We start from the raw sequence: 19,334 nt of genomic DNA on the forward strand, positions 1-19,334 counted from the left end.
CCTCTCCTCGAGTCTCCTCTCCTCGAGGTCTCCTCTCCTCTCCTCGAGTCTCCTCTCCTCTCCTCGAGTCTCCTCTCCTCTCCTCGAGTCGTCTCCTCTCCCTCTCCCTCTCCCTCGGGATCAATGCTGAAAGAAAATGGGAAGAGTTTCTTTAATCTCAGGCTGCTGCTAAGCACTAGAGCTTTAGTCCACACATGAGCTTTTGCAGTGGGGAGGTCATCAGTCTGTGCTACATCCTTCCTTGGAAGAATCTTTACATTCTGGACTTTTCCAAAGCCTGGTTCTTGCTGTTGTGGTAGAACTTGCTCTTTTAGAGTCTCTGCTTATCTCTTTGTGGCTTTGGGTACATCAGAGGACTGACTGTCTTATGCTGGAGCATCATGAAGTCACATGGTGTACTTCAGATTTTTATCACATCTTCTCTACTTAACATCAAAACAGAGTAGAATAGAACAGAGTAGAATAGGACAGAGTAGAATAGAACAGAGTAGAATAGGACAGAGTAGAATAGAACAGAGTAGAATAGACTAGAATTGAATCGAATTAACCAGGTTGGAAAAGAGCTTCAAGATCAAGTCCTACCTATCACCCAACACCATCTAATCAATTAAACCATGGCACCAAGCACCCCATCCAGTCTTCTCTTAAACACCTCCAGGGATGGTGACTCCACCACCTCCCCAGGCAGCACATTCCAATGGGCAATCACTCTCTCTGTGTAGAACTTCCTCCTCACCTCCAGCCTAAACCTCCCCTGGTGCAGCTTGAGACTCTGTCCTCTTGTTCTGGTGCTGGTTGCCTGGGAGAAGAGATCAACCCCCAGGTGGCTACAACCTCACTTCAGGTAGTTGTAGAAGTCTCTCCTGAGCCTCCTCTTCTCTAGGCTAAGCAACCCCAGCTCCCTCAGCCTCTCCTCACAGGGCTGTGCTCCAGACCCCTCCCCAGCTTTGTTGTCCTTCTCTGGACACGTTCAAGCAGCTCAACATCTTCTTGAATTGAGGGGCCTAGAGCTGCCCACTGTTACATCTATTATGATCTGCTCAGCTAGTGGGTTTGGGGTTTTTTTTGCATAGTTGAGAGAGAGATTGGCACCAGCAGGCCATGCTGACCTTGTCTTGGTGGGGTGTCTCACTTGTGCTGGTTTGGATGCCTTCCCTTGCTGCCCAGGTGACTGAGCTGTTTCTCAGATGGCACAAGGTCTGGTGAATTCTGCTTAGTGTAGTGAGAGAATCTTTGGCAGCTCTTGAAAGTTTCCTACATGTACTTGAGTCTAACCAGCAAAATTTGCCAATTTCCTAGTAATCTCCCAACTGAGATCATAAGCTCATGGAATGGCTTAGGCTGGGAGGGACCCAGGAATCATCTACTCCAACCTCCTTGCCATGGGCAGGAATGCTGCTCAGCTAGACTTGCTTGCCTAAAGCCTCATCCAGTCTGGCCTTAAACACCTCCAGGAAGGGAGCATCTGCAACCACTCTCAGCAACTTGTTCAGGACTGTTCACAGCCTCCTACTGAAGAACTTCTTCCCAAAGTCCACTCTAAACCTACTTCCCCTCAGCTTAAAACCATTTCCCCCAGTCCTGTTACTAGTCACCCTTATGAAGAGTCCTCTCCAGCTTTCCTGTAGGCTCCCTTCAGGTATTGGAAGGCAACTCTTAAGCTCCTCCTGGAGTCTAGATCACTTCTGAATGTGCTGAACAACACCAACCCCAGCATAACTTCCTTCAGTGTCTGCTTTTGAAGCTTCCTCCAGTTGTAAAGTCCTGCCCCATTTGTCTCACCCAAGGCAAGGTGCCTTGTAGCTTCTTAACCACATAGAAAAGGGAGTGCAACCAGTTAGTTCTGTTCAGTGGGATCCATTTGGGTGGGTGCCTGTTGCCTTTTCCACCCAGCCAGCAGTGCACAGAACACAGGAGTCTGACTCTCCCTTTGTTCCAGCTGCAGGGTTTGGGGGTTTGCACATTCTTACACCATGCCTTCACTGTGTTTACTTTTAAGGTTTATCCTGGAAGGCAGGTTGGGTGGACAGATGCCAAAAGATTTGCCCTTTGGAAGACTATTTTATGGTAGTTTAAGCTGGGTAATTGTTTACTGAACTGCACTCTCAACTTCCCATATTTATTTAAAGTCCAATTCACTCTCTGGTAATTACATTGGCTTCATTCTTAGACAGTACGTAATTAGTCAGCAGTGGATGAGGAAGCAATGCATTGTGCAATGGCTTGTGCAATGTCCTGCACCTGAGCTGAGGTAATCCTGGTGTCAATACATGCTGGGGAATGAAGGGATGGAGATCAGCCCTGTGGAGAAGGACTTGGGAGGTACTGGTGGGTGAGAAAAATTGGACATGAGTCAGCAATCATAGTACCATAGTATCAGTCAGGGTTGGAAGGGACCACAAGGATCATCTAGTTCCAACCCCCCTGCCATGGGCAGGGACACCCCACACTACATCAGCCTGGCCAGAGCCTCATCCAGCCTGCTCTTAAACACCTCCAGGGACGGGGCCTCAACCACCTCCCTGGACAACCCATTCCAGGGCTTCACCACTCTCATGGGGAAGAACCTCCTCCTCACATCTAGCCTGAATCTCCCCACCTCCAGCTTCATTCCATTCCCCCTAGTCCTATCACTACCTGAGATCCTGACAAGTCCCTCCCCAGCCTTCTTGTAGGGGGGACCATGAGACTTGGTGGAAATTGGGAAGGGAAGTAGAAGACTTGAGTAGCAGTGACAAGTAAACAAGTATCAGCCTGATGTGCAGAAGATAAAGGAGAACTAGGAATGTAGAGGTCAGCTTTCATAAACTGCAGAGCAAGCCCCAGAAGGGGACAACAGCAAGAAGCAACACATTCTTCCCCATTGCCTACTCTCATGCATGCTATAATTACTTGAGGGAGATGTGTGAAGATGTGAAGTGAGAGGGAGCTCCCACACACCTTGCTGGACTACTTCACTTGTGTGCTGGTCTGAGCAACCTGATCTAGTGTGAGGTGTGCTGGAGCTCCTCTCCTGTGAGGACAGGCTGAGAGAGTTGGGGTGGTTCAGTTTGGAGGAGGGAAGGTCCCAAGGAAACCTTATTGTGGCCTTCCAGTATCTGAAGGGGGCTACAAGAAAGCTGGGGAGGGACTTTTCAGGGTGTCAGGGAGTGATAGGACAGGGGAGGGACGGATCTGAGCTAGAGGAAGGGAGATTTAGATTAGACATTAGGAAGAAGTTCTTCCCCATGAGGGTGGTGAGACACTGGAACAGGTTGCCCAAAGAGGTAGTGGAAGCCTCATCACTAGAGGTTTTTAAGGCCAGGCTGGATGTGGCTCTGAGCAACCTGATCTAGTGTGAGGTGTCCCTGCCTATGGCAGGGGGTTTGGAACTAGATGATCCTTGAGGTCTCTTCCAACCCTAACAACTCTATGATTCTAATATCTCCTGTAGCACAAGAGAGAAGAGGAAGCCCAGGGCTGGGCAAAGGCTGAAAGGTGTTTCCAGCTCCATAGTGTGCAAGGCTATGATGTTTTTTTGGCTGTGCTGTAAGGTTCAGTTTGTCAGGGGATCTAGGCAATCACAGGCATCTGACATCACACAAATATTAGTACACAAAATAAAGGAGGGACAGGACACAGCAGCTTTCTGTCCCACTGCCTTTATACATAGCAACTTATTCCACTGTTGGCAGTGTTCCTGGTTTGTTGTGTACTTTATTACACAGTAATGGACCTAATGTAATTCCAGAACACCTCCTTCAGCTTCAGGGGTTTCTGCTCGTGGCAACCTTGCTGTTATTCCCCAGTGAGTTGATCTTTAATGAGAATAGAATAGACCAGACCAGGTTGGAAGAGACCTTCAAGATCATTGCATCCAACCTATCATCCAACACCACCCAATCAACTAACCCATGGCACCAAGCACCCCATCAAGTCTCCTCCTGAACACCTCCAGCGATGGTGACTCCGCCACCTCCCCAGGCAGCCCATTCCAATGGGCAATCACTCTCTCTGTGTAGAACTTCCTCCTGACCTCCAGCCTGAACCTTCCTTGGCGCAGCCTGAGACTGTGTCCTCTTGTTCTGGTACTGGCTGCCTGGGAGAAGAGACCAGCCCCCACCTGGCTACAACCTCCCTTAAGGTAGTTGTAGAGAGCAGTAAGGTCTCCCCTGAGTCTCCTCTTCTCCAGGCTAAGCAGCCCCAGCTCCCTCAGCCTCTCCTCACAGGGCTTGTGCTCCAAGCCCCTCACCAACTTCGTTGCCCTTCTCTGGACACGCTCCAGCAAGTCAACCTCCTTCCTAAACTGAGGGGCCCAGAACTGGACACAGTACTCGAGGTGTGGCCTAACCAGTGCAGTGTACAGGAGCAGAATGACCTCCCTGCTCCTGCTGGCCACACTGTTCCTGATGCAGGCCAGGATGCCAGGATGAGCAGAAGGTACAACTGATTGTTGAGCCCACATTTGCAGCCTTCCCAAAGGATGCATTGATTTGATTCCTGCTTTCAAATAGCAATTGAAGAGAGCCCCCAGTTATATTAATCTTTTCTTTTGCAGAGAAACTGGAAGCCTGGCAAGGTTAATAACATCCCTAAGAGAAAATGTATTTGGAAGTCCTAAAGAATTGCTGAAACTAAGTGTTCCATCTTTGGTCTATGCTGTTCAAAACAATATGGCATTTTTGGCTCTCAGCAACTTGGATGCAGCAGTCTACCAGGTAATACACACTTTTGTCACCAATTGACCTCTCAATAACATTTGTCCTTACTGTTTCCTGAGCTGTGTGCTAGGTATCTGCCTGCCTAGCACACAGTACCCTCTTCAGCCTCAGTGTTATAAGCCACACGTTGCTTTAAGGCCAGGCTGGATGTGGCGCTGCACAAGCTGATGTAGTGTGAAGTGTCCCTGCCCATGGCAGGGGGGTTGGAACTGGATGATCCTTGAAGTCCTTTCCAGCCCTGACAATTCTATGATTCCATGTCCCAGTCTGAAATCCACCTCAGGGGGAACCAAAAGCAGCTCCCCAGCACTTTGTTACATTCAGAGCTTCCACTTTGTTGTGGAGCTCTGGATTTCTGAGCTAACCCACTCACTGCTAAAAGCATTTCAGATTTGCAGTGGTGCAAACCCCCAGAGGATCCATGGGAAGTCAAGGACTATAAAATTTTGTCATTCTGTAGCTGAATTAACTGTTTTGTTTTCTTGTTTGGGGCAAGTTGGCATTCAACAAGTGCTAAGTGCAGGGTGCTGCACTTTGGCCATGGCAACCCCATGCAGAGCTACAGGCTGGGGACAGAGTGGCTGGAGAGCTCCCAAACAGTGAGGGACCTGGGGGTGCTGATTGACAGCTGCCTAAACATGAGCCAGCAGTGTGACCAGGTGGCCAAGAAGGCCAATGGCATCCTGGCCTGCATTAGGAATAGTGTGGCCAGCAGGAGCAGGGAAGTCATTGTGCCCCTGTACTCTGCACTGGTTAGGCCACACCTTGAGTCCTGTGTCCAGTTCTGGGCCCCTCAGTTTAAGAAGGACATCGAAACACTTGAATGTGTCCAGAGAAGGGCAACAAGGCTGGGGAGAGGCCTTGAGCACAAGCCCTATGAGGAGAGGCTGAGGGAGCTGGGATTGTTTAGCCTGGAAAAGAGGAGGCTCAGGGGTGACCTCATTGCCCTCTACAACTACCTGAAAGGTGGTTGTAGCCAGGAAGGGGTTGGTCTCTTCTCCCAGGCAACCATCACCAGAACAAGAGGACACAGTCTCCAGCTGTGCCAGGGGAGGTTTAGGCTCAAGGTGAGGAGAAAGTTCTTCACGGAGCGAGTCATTTGTCATTGGAATGTGCTGCCCAGGGAGGTGGTGGAGTCACCATCCCTGGAGGTGTTCAAGAGGGGATTGGACGTGGCACTTGGTGCCATGGTCTAGTCATGAGGTCTGTGGTGACAGGTTGGACTCGATGATCCTCGAGGTCTCTTCCAACCTTAGCGATACTGTGATACTGTGAGTTTATAAACCCACCTCCTCTATTGTGTCATACTCTCATCTTGTCTAGGTGACATACCAGCTGAAGATCCCCTGTACAGCTTTGTTTACAGTCCTGATGCTGAAGCGCAGCCTTACTAAGCTGCAGTGGTTCTCTGTCTTCATGCTGTGTGGCGGTGTTACCCTTGTTCAGTGGAAGCCAGCTCAGGCTACAAAAGTACAGGTAGGAGGTTTTACATTATGCCACTTCTAACCAAAGAATTCACTGATGATCTGGATGAGGGGATTGAGTCAGTCATCAGCAAATTTGCAGATGACACCAAGTTGGGAGCAGATGTTGATCTGTTAGAGGGTGGAAGGGCTCTGCAGAGGGACCTCGACCAACTGGACAGATGGGCAGAGTCCAACAAGATGACATTTAACAAATCCAAGTGCTGGGTGCTACACTTTGGCCACAGCAACCCCATGCATTGCTACAGGCTGGGGTCAGAGTGGATGGAGAGCTCCCAAACAGAAAGGGACCTGGGGGTGCTGATTGACAGGCAGCTGAACATGAGCCAGCAGTGTGCCCGGGTGGCCAAGAAGGCAACGGCATCCTGGCCTGCTTCAGGAATAGTGTGGCCAGCAGGAGCAGGGAAGTCATTGTGCCCCTGTACTCTGCACTGGTTAGGCCACACCTTGAGTCCTGTGTCCAGTTCTGGGGCCCTCAGTTTAAGAAGGACATTGAGACTCTTGAAGGTGTCCAGAGAAGGGCAACAAGGCTGGGGAGGGGTCTGGAGCACAGCCCTGTGAGGAGAGGCTGAGGGAGCTGGGATTGTTTAGCCTGGAGAAGAGGAGGTTCAGGGGTGACCTTAGTGCTGTCTGCAACTACCTGAAGGGAGGTTGTAGCCAGGAGGGGCTTGGTCTCTTCTCTCAGGCAACCAGCACCAGAACAAGAGGACACAGTCTCAAGCTGCACCAGGGGGAGTTTAGGCTGGAGGTGAGGAGAAAGTTCTTCACTGAGAGAGTTGTTGGCCATTGGAATGTGCTGCCCAGGGAGGTGGTGGAGTCACAATTCCTGGAGGTGTTCAAGAGGGGATTGGACGTGGCACTTGGTGCCATGGTTTAGGCATGAGGTCTGTGGTGACAGGTTGGACTGGATGATCTTTGAGCTCTCTTCCACCCTTGGTGATTCTGTGTTTCACTTCACAGCACCTGCAATTAAGGTAAGGTCTCTGAAACATTCCACACAGCAGGATCTGTTTCTTGTTTCCAGCCACTTCATCTACAATATAACCACCTGTCTGATGATTTGCTTTCATGTTTGCTGTACACCAGTCCTGGCAGGCTTGTGGTGGTGCTGCAGCCTCCCTTGTTGGAAAGGCAGCTGATTGCTACAATTAGTATGAATTACCACAGCCACCCTAACCAGCCTAGCGCTCCGTCACAGGAGCATATGAGTAATGCTGTGCTCCCAGCACTTGGCTCTGGCATTGTTGTAGTTGCTGGAGCAGAGACCTTGGAATTGAAGCACTTGGTGGAATTAGGAGTGGGACTCTACTGCCTTGTGGGTGTGGGTATGTCATTTAAACACACCCTTCAGAGACACTGACCTAATCCTACCCTAAGAGGCAACAAGTGTCTTCTGTTTCTTAGGTCTGCTGCTCACTGGCATTACAGAATCACAGAATCAACCAGGTTGGAAGAGACCTTTGAGATCATCAAGCCCAACTGATCACCCAACCCTATCTAATCAACTAGACCATGGCACTAAGTGCCTCACCCAGTCTTTTCTTAAACACCTCCAGGGATGTCAACCCCACCACCTCCCTGGGCAGCCCATTCCAATGGGCAATCTCTCTTTCTGTGAAGAACTTTTTTCTGTGATCAAGCCTAAACATCCCCCTGCACAGCTTGAGACTGTGTCCTCTTGTTCTGTTGATGGTTACCTAGGAGAAAAGACCAACCTCCACCCGGTTGCAACCTCCCTTCAGGTAGTTGTAGACAGCAATAAGGTCTTCCCTGAGCCTCCTCTTCTCTCAGCTAGGCACTCCCAGCTCCCTCAGCCTCTCTACACGGGGCTTGTGCTCCAGACCCCTCACCAGCTTTGTTGCAGGTCATGCAGCTGGGAAGACTGGCCACAGCCATGTATTTGGTGCCTGTGAGTGCTGCAGGAGTTGGTAAGAGCACCCACAGAAAATGAAGCACCACACAGCTGCCCCCAGCTGACGCCAAGGACAGCTCTAACCGAGCAAGTGCATTTGAAACGCTAAAGGACGGCTAACAATGTTGCTGTACTTAGTAGCTCTGGGATTGGTTAATTTCAGTAAGTTACTGAACAGCTTTGCACGGTTTTTACAATAATGTTTGCTGTTGCAGGTGGAGCAGAACCCATGGCTAGGGTTTGGAGCGATTACTGTGGCTGTGCTGTGTTCAGGATTTGCAGGTACGGTGTCATTTCTGCACGCAGGTCGCATCGGAAGGAGCAGAGAACTCACACTTGAAACAGAACGTTCAACATGAGTTGACTGTCTTCACTGGTTAGAAGACAAAAAAGGACTTTATCCCCTCTGCCATAATTACCTTCCCCTTGCAGCAGTTGTGACAGATTCATGACATGATTACTTCAGTTGTCAAGCAAATGACTGGGAGCACAGACTGTTGGTTTTACGTGACGCCTTGCCGGTTCAAGTGTCTCTCAAGTGCCCGGAATAATACTGTAGGGAGCAGCCATAACGACTCAGTGCAATTAGTTAATGCACATCAGTTCCATCAGGATGCTTTACAGGGACTGGCTACCTTATGTGCTCACTCTTTATGAGGGGAACTGAGATCCTCACTTGGTTAGGTTAGAATAGAATAGAATAGAACAGAACAGAATAGAATTAACCAGGTTGGAAGAGACCTTCAAGATCATCACATCCAACCTATCATCCAACACCATCTAATGAAGTAAACCATGCAACCAAGCACCCCATCAAGTCTCCTCCTAAACACCCCCAATGATGGCAACTCCACCACCTCCCCAGGCAGCCCATTCCAATGGGCAATCACTCTCTCTATGAAGAACATCTTCCTAACATCCAGCCTAAACCTCCCCTGGCAATGCTTGAGACTGTGTCCTCTTGTTCTGGTGCTGGTTGCCTGGGAGAAGAGACCGACCCCCACCTGGCTACAACCTCCCTACTGGGAGTTGTAGAGAGCAATAAGGTCTCCCCTGAGCCTCCTCCTCTCCAGGCTAAGCAGCCCCAGCTCCCTCAGCCTCTCGTCATAGGGCTTGTGTTCCAAACCCCTCCCCAGCTTTGTTGCCCTTCTCTGGTCATGTTCCAGCAAGTCAACATCTTTCCTAAACTGAGGGACCCAGAACTGGTTCTTGCAGTAGCTCAGCCACCAAATACACATTACTGTAATCCTGTAGGTGGTGAATCTGACTGATGTGCAGAGGGAGTGTGAGGTTGGATAATAGGTTGGACGCGATGATCTTGAAGGTCCCTTCCAACCTGGTCTGGTCTGGTCTGGTCTATTCTATTCTATTCTATTCTATTTCAGAGAGGAAGACGAGAAGCAGGAAGCTTAGATTAACTGCCTGAAGGGTTTTTGTTTTGGGTTGGTTTTCTTCTACAACCAGTGTTTCCCCTCAGCATAGTTTTTCTCTGGCTTGTGCAGAGAGAGACCAGAAATTGGAGACAAGTGAAACTGGTGATGAGAAATAAGGGAATGCAAATTACTACTCAATTGGAAATTTGACCCACAGGGGTTTATATCCCTGGCTGTAACCTGGATGCTTCCCCCTCCCTCTGTAAGGAAACAAAGTGCTATGATCTGCCTCTAGTACCATATGATCCTGCATCACTAATCCTGTGCTGTACATACACACTTCTTACTCATGGAAAACATTGTGATTGGCAGGGGAGGAATGCATGGGATGACATTTAACAAGTCCAAGTGCTGGGTGCTGCACTTTGGCCACAGCAACCCCATGCAGAGCTACAGGCTGGGGTTGGAGTGGCTGGAGAGCTCCCAAACAGAGAGGGACCTGGGGGTGCTGATTGACAGCTGCCTGAATATGAGCCAGCAGTGTGCCCAGGTGGCCAAGAGGGCCAATGGCATCCTGGCCTGCATTAGGAACAGTGTGGCCAGCAGGAGCAGGGAAGTCATTGTGCCCCTGTACTCTGCACTGGTTAGGCCACACCTTGAGTCCTGTGTCCAGTTCTGGGCCCCTCAGTTTAAGAAGGACATCGAGACACTTGAACATGTCCAGAGAAGGGCAACAAGGCTGGGGAGAGGCCTTGAGCACAAGCCCTATGAGGAGAGGCTGAGGGAGCTGGGGTTGCTTAGCCTGGAGAAGAGGAGGCTCAGGGGAGACCTCATTGCCCTCTACAACTACCTGAAAGGTGGTTGTAGCCGGGAAGGGTTTGGTCTCTTCTCCCAGGCAACCAGCACCAGAAGAAGGGGACACAGTCTCAAGCTGTGCCAGGGGATGTTTAGACTCGAGGTGAGGAGAAAGTCCTTCACTGAGGGAGTTGTTGGCCATTGGAATGTGCTGCCTAGGGAGGTGGTGGAGTCACCATCCCTGGAGGTGTTCAAGAGGGGATTGGACATGGCACTTGGTGCCATGGTCTAGTCATGAGGTCTGTGTTGACAGGTTGGACTTGATGATCCTTGAGGTCTCTCCCAGCCTTAGTGACACTGTGATACTATGAATGCAGTAGGGTGCTGATCTTGACTGTTGTCTCTTCAGTGAAATGGGCACTTGGAAGCAGAAATGCTAAATACGACTATGGAGAGTTCAATCAACTTTTCCTGGAAGCTTACACAATTTTACTCATTTCAGTAGATGCTCCCAAGCCACAAAACAGAATACAGCATCCACAGTGAAGCCTTCAGGGCTTCCTAAAGCTCTCCAGCTTTCTCTGATACTGTGGGTAGACAGCTGAGCTTCTGAAGGGCTGCAGATACATGCCTTTGAAAGGGCTGATGCAGGCAGCTCCTAGAGGATTTGGACACCTACAGCTTTGTTCTGCTGCAAAAGGATTGCAGCCTGGGTGTTTCCTCACTGGCAGGTGTAGCTTGGAGGCAGCTGGGAGGACAGAGTATTTCACCCATGAAACTCCCCCTGCCCTTGGGCCATCAGACGTTGAACACAACAATCCTATTCAGACTCCTTTCCACCCCTGCCTTCCCACACCCACAGCAAGAAGTGAGCTTGGCAATAAACCTTTAATTTCTGCACTGCCCATGTTAAGTGTTTTTGTATCATGCCAGCAAGTTCTGGTTGTGTCCTTCAGAGATGGAACAGGAGTTTTTTCTACAGACTGATGCATCCAGGAGCCAACAATGCTCATCAAAGCATTCATAGTATCATAGTATCAGTCAGGGTTGGAAGGGACCACAAGGATCATCTAATTCCAACCCCCATGCCATGGGCAGGGACACCCCACACTAGATCAGCCTGGCCAGAGCCTCATCCAGCCTGGGCTTAAACACCCCCAGGGACAGGGCCTCAACCACCTCCCTGGACAACCCATTCCAGGGCTTCACCACTCTCATGGGGAAGAACCTCCTCCTCACATCCAGCCTGAATCTCCCCACCTCCAGCTTCATTCCATTCCCCCTAGTCCTATCACTGCCTGAGATCCTGACATTGGACAAACATATAGTGGAGATCCTTTGCCACTTGAAGCAGCACTGAAGAGTAATTTCTACACAGCAGCCATTCTTTCCTTCACCTTGCCTAGTGGAGTTCTTTTTATGCATTTTATATGCATTGGATTATTGTGCATTTTATGCATCTATACACTGTATCTTATGCCTGTCTGAAAGCATGGTTTCATTGGGGCTGCTTCCTCTTTTATGAGATTAAGAAAGTGGTTCATACTCCACCCAAATTGCTGGTGTGTTGGTTGATTATATCTGGTTGTGCTCTGTGGGTCTTCTCTGCAGCTGGAAATCTCAAGGTAGATTACTGCTCTCAGTACAGGAAGGACATAGACCTGATGGAGCAGGTCCAGAGGAGGGCCACAAAAATGAGCAGGGGGTTGGAGCACCTCTGCTATGAGGACAGGCTGAGGGAGCTGGGGGTGTTCAGCCTGGAGAAGAGGAGGCTCCAGGGAGACCTTACAGCCTTCCTTATAGCCCCTTCAGTTTTCCAGTACCTGAAGGGAACCTGAAGCTGGAGATGGGGATATTCAGGCTGGATGTGAGGAGGAAGTTCTTCACCATGAGAGTGGTGAAGCCCTGGAATGGGTTGTGCAGGGAGGTGGTTGAGGCCCTGTCCCTAGAGGTGTTTAAGCCCAGGCTGGCTGAGGCTCTGGCCAGGCTGATGTAGTGTGGGGTGTCCCTGCCCATGGCAGGGGGGTTGGAACTAGATGATCCCTGTGGTCCCTTCCAACCCTGACTGATACTGTGATACTATGATCAAAATGAGCTCCATTTCCTCAAACCCAACCTGTAGTTTCACTCAGCAGAAGGCACCAGTTTTGATTTGCTCTCATAATCCCCTGAAGCTGTGGGTTGCAGAAGGTCACTGCTCTGCCAAGTGCTCCATAAGCATGAGGCTTCAGAGGAGTTTGCAGTCTCAGTACTGAGCTCATGCAGCCCCACCCATGGCTTCAGTTTTTGCTGCTAAGTATGCCAGGGAAGATGGGGGGGGGGGGGGGAAGTTCCACATCATGCTGAAGTGCATAAATACTGTCCTGGGTTAAAAACACCAGGTGCTAAGGTGAAGAAAACTTTCTGGTGTACAATTGTACAGGAGAAACTCTGCTGGATAGATGCCTGGCAGATCAAGCAGGAGAAGGAAAGAGCAGTTTTAATTGTTGATGGGGTTCATTGTTACAGCAACTGTAAAGAGAAAAAGAATCTATTTTTGGTGTTATATAACTGTTAAGATGATCCTGTTGTGGAAGACATGCTAGCAGGAGGTGGTGTTGGGTCCTTGTCCTTGGGAACTTCTGTGAAACCTAACAGCCTGTAGGATAAGATGATTCCAGTAGTCTTAGAATCATAGAATCAATAAGGTTGGAAAAGACCTCAAAGATCATCAAGTCCAACCTATCACCCAACACCTCATGGCTACTAAACCATGGCACCAAGTGCCACATCCAATCCCCTCTTGAACACCTGCAAGGACAGTGACTCCCTGGACAGCACATTCCAATGGCTAACAACTCTCTCAGTGAAGAACTTTCTCCTCACCTCCAGCCTAAACTTCCCCTGGTGCAGCTTGAGGCTGTGTCCTCTTGTTCTGGTGCTGGTTGCCTGGGAGAAGAGACCAACCCCCTCGTGGCTACAACCACCTTTCAGGTAGTTGTAGAGGGCAATGAGGTCACCCCTGAGCCTCCTCTTCTCCAGGCTAAACAACCCCAGCTCCCTCAGCCTCTCCTCATAGGGCTTGTGCTCCAGACCTCTCCCCAGCCTCGTTGCCCTTCTCTGGACAAATTCAAGAGTCTCAATGTCCTTCTTAAACTGAGGGGCCCAGAGCTGGACACAGGACTCCAGGTGTGGCCTAACCAGTGCTGAATAGAGGGACACAATGACTTCCCTGCTCCTGCTGGCCACACTATTCTTGCCTGGCTTTATAAGTGCTAAGAACCATGAACCACTAAGGATGCCAACTCATCTCACTGAAATCTTTCTTTCTTGTCTTCTCTCTTTTCCAGGAGTTTTCTTTGAGAAGATCTTAAAGAGTTCAGATACTTCCTTGTGGGTGAGGAATATTCAGATGTACTTACCTGGGATTGTGGTGACCTTAATTGGTGTGTACCTGTCAGAGGGAGCCCAGGTTCTGGAGAAAGGGTTTTTCCATGGCTACACCTACTACGTCTGGTTTGTCATCTGTAAGTATCTTGTGGGTTTAGGGTCTTGCTACCTTGTGGTGCTTTGTAAACTGTAACTGATTGCAGAGAGCTCCACATTCACTCCTGACACCTTGGTTTTCACTGTGTGAAAGTACCACTCTTTGGAAATCACTCACTTGATTGATTTGGGATTGTGCTGCAAAAAACCCAACTGAGCAGTGAGTAGATCATAGTATCATAGTATCAGTCAGGGTTGGAAGGGACCACAAGGATCCAACCCCCCTGCCATGGGCAGGGACACCCCACACTACATCACGCTGGCCAGAGCCTCATCCAGCCTGGGCTTAAACACCTCCAGGGACAGGGCCTCAACCACCTCCCTGGACAACCCATTCCAGGGCTTCACCACTCTCATGGGGAAGAACTTCCTCCTCACATCCAGCCTGAATCTCCCCACCTCCAGCTTCATTCCATTCCCCCTAGTCCTGTCACTACCTGAGATCCTGACAAGTCCCTCCCCAGCCCTCCTGTAGGCCCCCTTCAGATACTGGAAGGCCACAATTAGGTCACCTCGGAGCCTTCTCTTCTCCAGACTGAACAGCCCCAACTCCTCCAGTCTGTCCTCATGGGAGAGGTGCTCCAGCCCTCTGCTCATCCTCGTGGCCCTTCTCTGGGCACCTTCCAGCACCTCCAGATCCCTCTTGTAACAGGGGCTCCAGAACTGGAGGCAGTACTCCAGGTGGGGTCTCAGCAGAGCTGAGTAGAGGGGGAGGATCAGCTTTCAGTGAATTGCATCTGACCTGCTTGCCACATAGACATCCCATTTTACTGAGTGTTGCCTGAAGTCACCTCTTTGGACAATGTAGGTCAAACAGAGAGTGCACCACTGGAGTAAAGTGCATCATTTCAGGAGTCACCTACTGCACCTTTACTAACAGAAATGTGTTATCTGCTTTCCAGTCCTTGCCAGCGTGGGTGGGGTCTACACTTCGGTGGTTGTTAAGTACACAGATAACATCATGAAAGGCTTTTCTGCAGCAGCAGCCATTGTTCTTTCTACTGTGGCATCAGTTCTCCTCTTTGGCCTCCAGCTAAGTAAGTGCCTTTTTACCTTTGGTTTGACCATATGCACACATTGCCTTCCTGGCTTGCAGGTTCATTCCTCAGTGATCCTTTCTGCCTCCTCTGATCTTTCGTTTTACCCTCAGGTCTTCTCCAGGGCACACTGATGTGTCCTCTGTGTTGTGTTCCACAAGGGGCCTGATGACCCCATCCTTTCAGAGGCATTAAGAGTTTGCTCTTTCAGAGGCACCCTAAAACCTCAGGAAGGTTTCTAGAGGTTTATTCATCAGTCACTTTGAGGCAGCTCAGTGTGATACAGCTGTTTCCCTGAGACTGTTGTTGATAACTTATCATTTCTTGTTGGTTTTAGTGCTGCCAGTGCCAAACTAATTCCTCAGCTCTTTCTGCAAGAGCCTTTACACAGTTATCCCCACTACTGCACTCACTTTTACCTTCCCTGTTTGCTGTGGGCACCACCACATGAAAGTGAGTCAAAGAGCAGCTGTAGGGGATATTTCAGAGAGGCAATGGCAGAATCCTGCAGTTATGGGGGATTTTCTTCCTGATCTAGTCTGTTCCCTATGCTGTAGGCAGTAGTTCCTGCCCAGTCCTTCATTGCTTAGATTTGGATGTTTAGTTTACTGCCATACTCCAAAGCTGGTATGGTGTGAGAGTGGGAAAGCTAGCTGTCTGGTGGGGGGTGTTGTGAGATGAAGCTTAAGGGGAGCTTTCATAAGGAGGAAAAAGAACATCTTAAAGCAAATGATGGAAAACAAATCTAGTTGTAAAAACTCCCTTGGGGCAAACTGTTTCCTTGATGGTTGTCACAAGTCATTGTGCATGGGCATTGAGTCCATCATCAGTAAATTTGCTGACAACACCAAGCTGGGGGCAGGAGTTGATCTGCTGCAGGGTAGAGAGGCTCTGCAGAGGGACCTCGACAGGCTGGACAGATGGGCAGAGTCCAAGGGCAGGAGACTGAACACATCCAAGTGCCAGGTTCTGCACATTGGCCACAGCAACCCCATGCAGTGCTACAGGCTGGGGTCAGAGTGGCTGGAGAGCAGCCAGGCAGAGAGGGACCTGGGGGTGCTGGGCGATGGTAGGCTGAACATGAGCCTGCAGTGTGCCCAGGCAGCCAAGCGGGCCAATGGCATCCTGGCCTGCATCAAGAACAGTGTGGCCAGCAGGAGCAGGGAGGTCATTCTGCCCCTGTACACTGCACTGGTTAAGTTGCACCTTGAGTCCTGTGTCCAGTTCTGGGCCCCTCAGTTTAGGAAGGAGGTTGACTTGCTGGAACGAGTCCAGAGAAGGGCAACAAAATTGGTGAGGGGCTTGGAACACAAGCCCTATGAGGAGAGGCTGAGGGAGCTGGGGTTGCTTAGCCTGGAGAAGAGGAGACTCAGGGGTGACCTTATTGCTCTCTACAGCTACCTGAAGGGAGGTTGTAGACAGGCGGATGATGGTCTCTTCTCCCAGGCACCCAGTACCAGAACAAGAGGACACAGTCTCAGGCTGTGCTGGGGGAGGTTTAGGTTGGATGTTAGGAAGAAGTTCTATACAGAAAGAGTGATTGCCCATTGGAATGGGCTGCCCGGGGAGGTGGTGGAGTCACCATCATTGGAGGTGTTCAGGAGGAGACTTGATGGGGTGCTTGGTGCCATGGGTTAGCTGTTTGGGTGGGTTGGATTGGTTGATGGGTTGGACACGATGATCTTGAAGGTCTCTTCCAACCTGGTTTGGTTTATTCTAAAAGTCAAAGCTGGAGTGGTGCTCTTGCTGTAAAAGCCTCATCAGGAATGGTCCTCAGCCCTATTTAGAAGGGGAAAGGCACACAAGATGTGTCATCACAGGCCACTGCAGTCAGATGGCAGCTGGGACTGCAGGTATTGCATGCTTGCTTTTCTGGCCATCACCACATTCTTGCTGACAGGAGGGGGGACTGTAAACACTCAGGAGTTGTGGGGACAGGATAAGCCTAGATTGTGTGAGCTGGTAGCACCTTGAAGTTTTGTTTAGTTTTGAGTACCTTTCAATTCAGCCATCATCATGATTTATGTAGCTTAGAATTCTAAATATTTATGCAGAGGTGTTTGTTTTGTCTCCTCTCAGCTGCTACCTTCTCCCTGGGGGCCTTCCTCGTGTGCATTTCCATTTACCTCTACGTACCACGACAAGACGCCACAAAAGCCCAGCCAGCAGAGACCAAGACCTCAAAAGAGAGACTTGCAGCTGTGTGACAGTGTCCATAACAATGGACAGAGAAGAGCAAACATGGACTGAAGGATAAAAAAGATTCGTTTTTAATAGCCTTAAGCTAGTCATGAAATGGTTTAGGTGGGATAGACTAAAAGCAGAGGTTAGTTCTGCTTTACAAGTGCAGTTTCCCATGGCTGATGGGAGGCTACCTTAGTGCCCAGGAGGTGGAGGAGTGTTTTGCTGAAAGCATTCTTCATTCCCACGGGACAGGGAAGAGTCCCATTTCCAGGGAAAGCAGAATGAAGGAACTGAACACTCAGGTGTATATAATGTATATAACAAGGGGAGGGGGGGAATTTGTTCTTTGTGTATTTGATAAACTGTCTTGCCCTTGGAGGGCAAAAATGCTCAAAGGCTTCATAAAGATCTATTAAAAAAACCAAAAGGAGCAGCTATTGCCAGCATTTCTTTGAAACTGTTGCACATGCAGTCTGAGTGCTGCACTTTGGCCACAACCACCCCATGCAGAGCTACAGGCTGGGGTCAGAGTGGCTGGAGAGCAGCCAGGCAGAAAGGGACCTGGGGGTACTGATTGACAGCTGGCAGAACATGAGCCAGCAGTGTGCCCAGGTGGCCAAGAAGGCCAATGGCATCCTGGCCTGCATCAGGAATAGTGTGGCCAGCAGGAGCAGGGAAGTCATTGTGCCCCTGTACACTGCACTGGTTAGGCCACACCTTGAGTCCTGTGTCCAGTTCTGGGCCCTTCAGTTTAAAGACAACATTGAGACTCTTGAGTATGTCCAGAGAAGGGCAATGAGGATGATCAGAAGGCTGTTCAGTCTGGAGAAGAGAAGGCTCTGAGGAGACCTTATTGTGGCCTTCCAGTATCTGAAGGGGGCCTACAAGAATGCTGGTGAGGGATTTTTTAGGGTGTCAGGTAGTGATAGGACTAGGGGGAATGGAGCAAAAATATTCAAACTGGATGTTAGGAAGAAGTTCTTCCCCATGAGGGTGGTGAGACGCTGGCACAGGTTGCCCAGGGAGGTGGTAGAAGCCTCATCCCTGGAGGTTTTGAAGGCCAGGCTGGATGTGGCTCTGAGCAACCTGAGCTAGTGTGAGGTGTCCCTGACCATAGGGGTTGGAACTAGTTGATCCTTGAGGTCCTTTCCAACCCTAACAATTGTATGATTCAGCAGACAGAACAGCCACCTGCACTGCTTTACACATGCTCCACCTCAGCAGCAGTGTGATGGCTCAGGGGTGCTGACGGTACAGCAGCACTGAGGGAGTGCTGCGGTTCCTGATCCACCAGCTGGGCCACAAAGCCTTCTCCCCAGTCACTGCAGCAGCAGGGCAATGGGTGAGGAACAGGAGCTGACAGAGCATGTGTCAGTCAGCAGTCAGTCTTGGCTAATGTTGCCAGAAGAAGTGCAGTATAATACAGGGAAGAATTGTCTTGCTATAGTGCACAGAGCACCTGGAGCTGCTGTACCGTGAGGCCTAAGTACACAAAGGGAACTGCAGAAGGAGAGAACTTGATTGCTTAGGGCAGCACAGTTAATTCCACTTCCTCTAGCAGAAGGATGTTATTCTTACAGGGTGAGTACAGCCCAGTTCTCCTTTATGGAAAAGGCCAGGTACACCAGTGGCTTAAGTACACCTACCCTGTGCCTGGGAGAAAGCAGCTGTGAGCCCCTGGCCTCCCCCGAGATGCCTGCGCCACGCCTGCGCCGCTGCCCTCGGCGTGAGGGAGAGCACAGACCGCCCCCGGCAGACAGGGAGTTTCCAGATGTCAGCAGTGACTCAGAGCAGCATTTATGTCGTTTTGAAAAGAAAAGTCCTTTTACTAACTGCTGTGACTTCACACTGCAGGCAGCCCCCTCACATCTGGGTTACAGGTGTGATGCCAAGCAGCTTCATTCCACTGGCTAGAACCGAGCGTGCAGCTTGGAAGAGGCAGAGCCGTGCCTGGAAAACAAGAGCAGCTGTCAGCTCCCAGCACAGACACAGAGCAGGGTCCCTCTTGGGACAGCAGTTAGGAGCAGCCTACCAGAGGTGAGAACACCCTGCACATCCTCTGTCCCCATGCAGGGGATTCAGACACATGCCATCTGAGTCCTGACTAACATGCTAATGCTGACAGAACTCACACCAGCTGTTGCTGTCGATAGCTCATTGCAGTGTCAGCAGAGGGGCACTTCTGTCAGCAAAGGGAAGCTGATGGCCAGCCCAGTCTACTACCTTCAGGGCAGTGACCAGAGGAGATGCCAGCAAAAGAGCCAGCAATGACTAAAAAGTGAGAATCTTTTGGGCATCCAGCCTAAACCTCCCCTGCTGCAGCC

The 19,334-nt window shown here is 50.2% G+C and overlaps 2 protein-coding genes across 4 annotated transcripts in view; one reads left to right on the plus strand and one right to left on the minus strand.

Moving 5' to 3' along the window:
• The window catches only part of SLC35A1 (solute carrier family 35 member A1), a 24,607-nt gene extending 7,164 nt beyond the window's left edge, over positions 1–17,443 (plus strand). The window contains 6 exon segments of the mRNA XM_068149312.1: positions 4,538–4,697; positions 6,024–6,176; positions 8,312–8,378; positions 13,594–13,770; positions 14,692–14,826; positions 16,906–17,443. Of these exon segments, the coding sequence (XP_068005413.1) occupies positions 4,538–4,697; positions 6,024–6,176; positions 8,312–8,378; positions 13,594–13,770; positions 14,692–14,826; positions 16,906–17,033 (820 nt within the window). The 3' untranslated portion in view covers positions 17,034–17,443.
• Positions 17,074–19,334, minus strand: part of RARS2 (arginyl-tRNA synthetase 2, mitochondrial) — a 47,522-nt gene continuing 45,261 nt past the window's right edge. For all 3 annotated transcript variants that reach the window (XM_068149288.1, XM_068149277.1, XM_068149298.1), the window contains one exon: positions 17,074–18,960. In XM_068149288.1, coding sequence (XP_068005389.1) covers positions 18,874–18,960 — 87 coding nt within the window. In that variant the 3' untranslated portion in view covers positions 17,074–18,873. The remainder of the gene's footprint in view (positions 18,961–19,334) is intronic.

Source organism: Melanerpes formicivorus, unplaced genomic scaffold (assembly GCF_026170545.1).
Source record: "Melanerpes formicivorus ecotype bairdi unplaced genomic scaffold, bMelFor1.0.p_v2 SCAF_2, whole genome shotgun sequence".
NCBI classification, from domain to species: domain Eukaryota; kingdom Metazoa; phylum Chordata; class Aves; order Piciformes; family Picidae; genus Melanerpes; species Melanerpes formicivorus.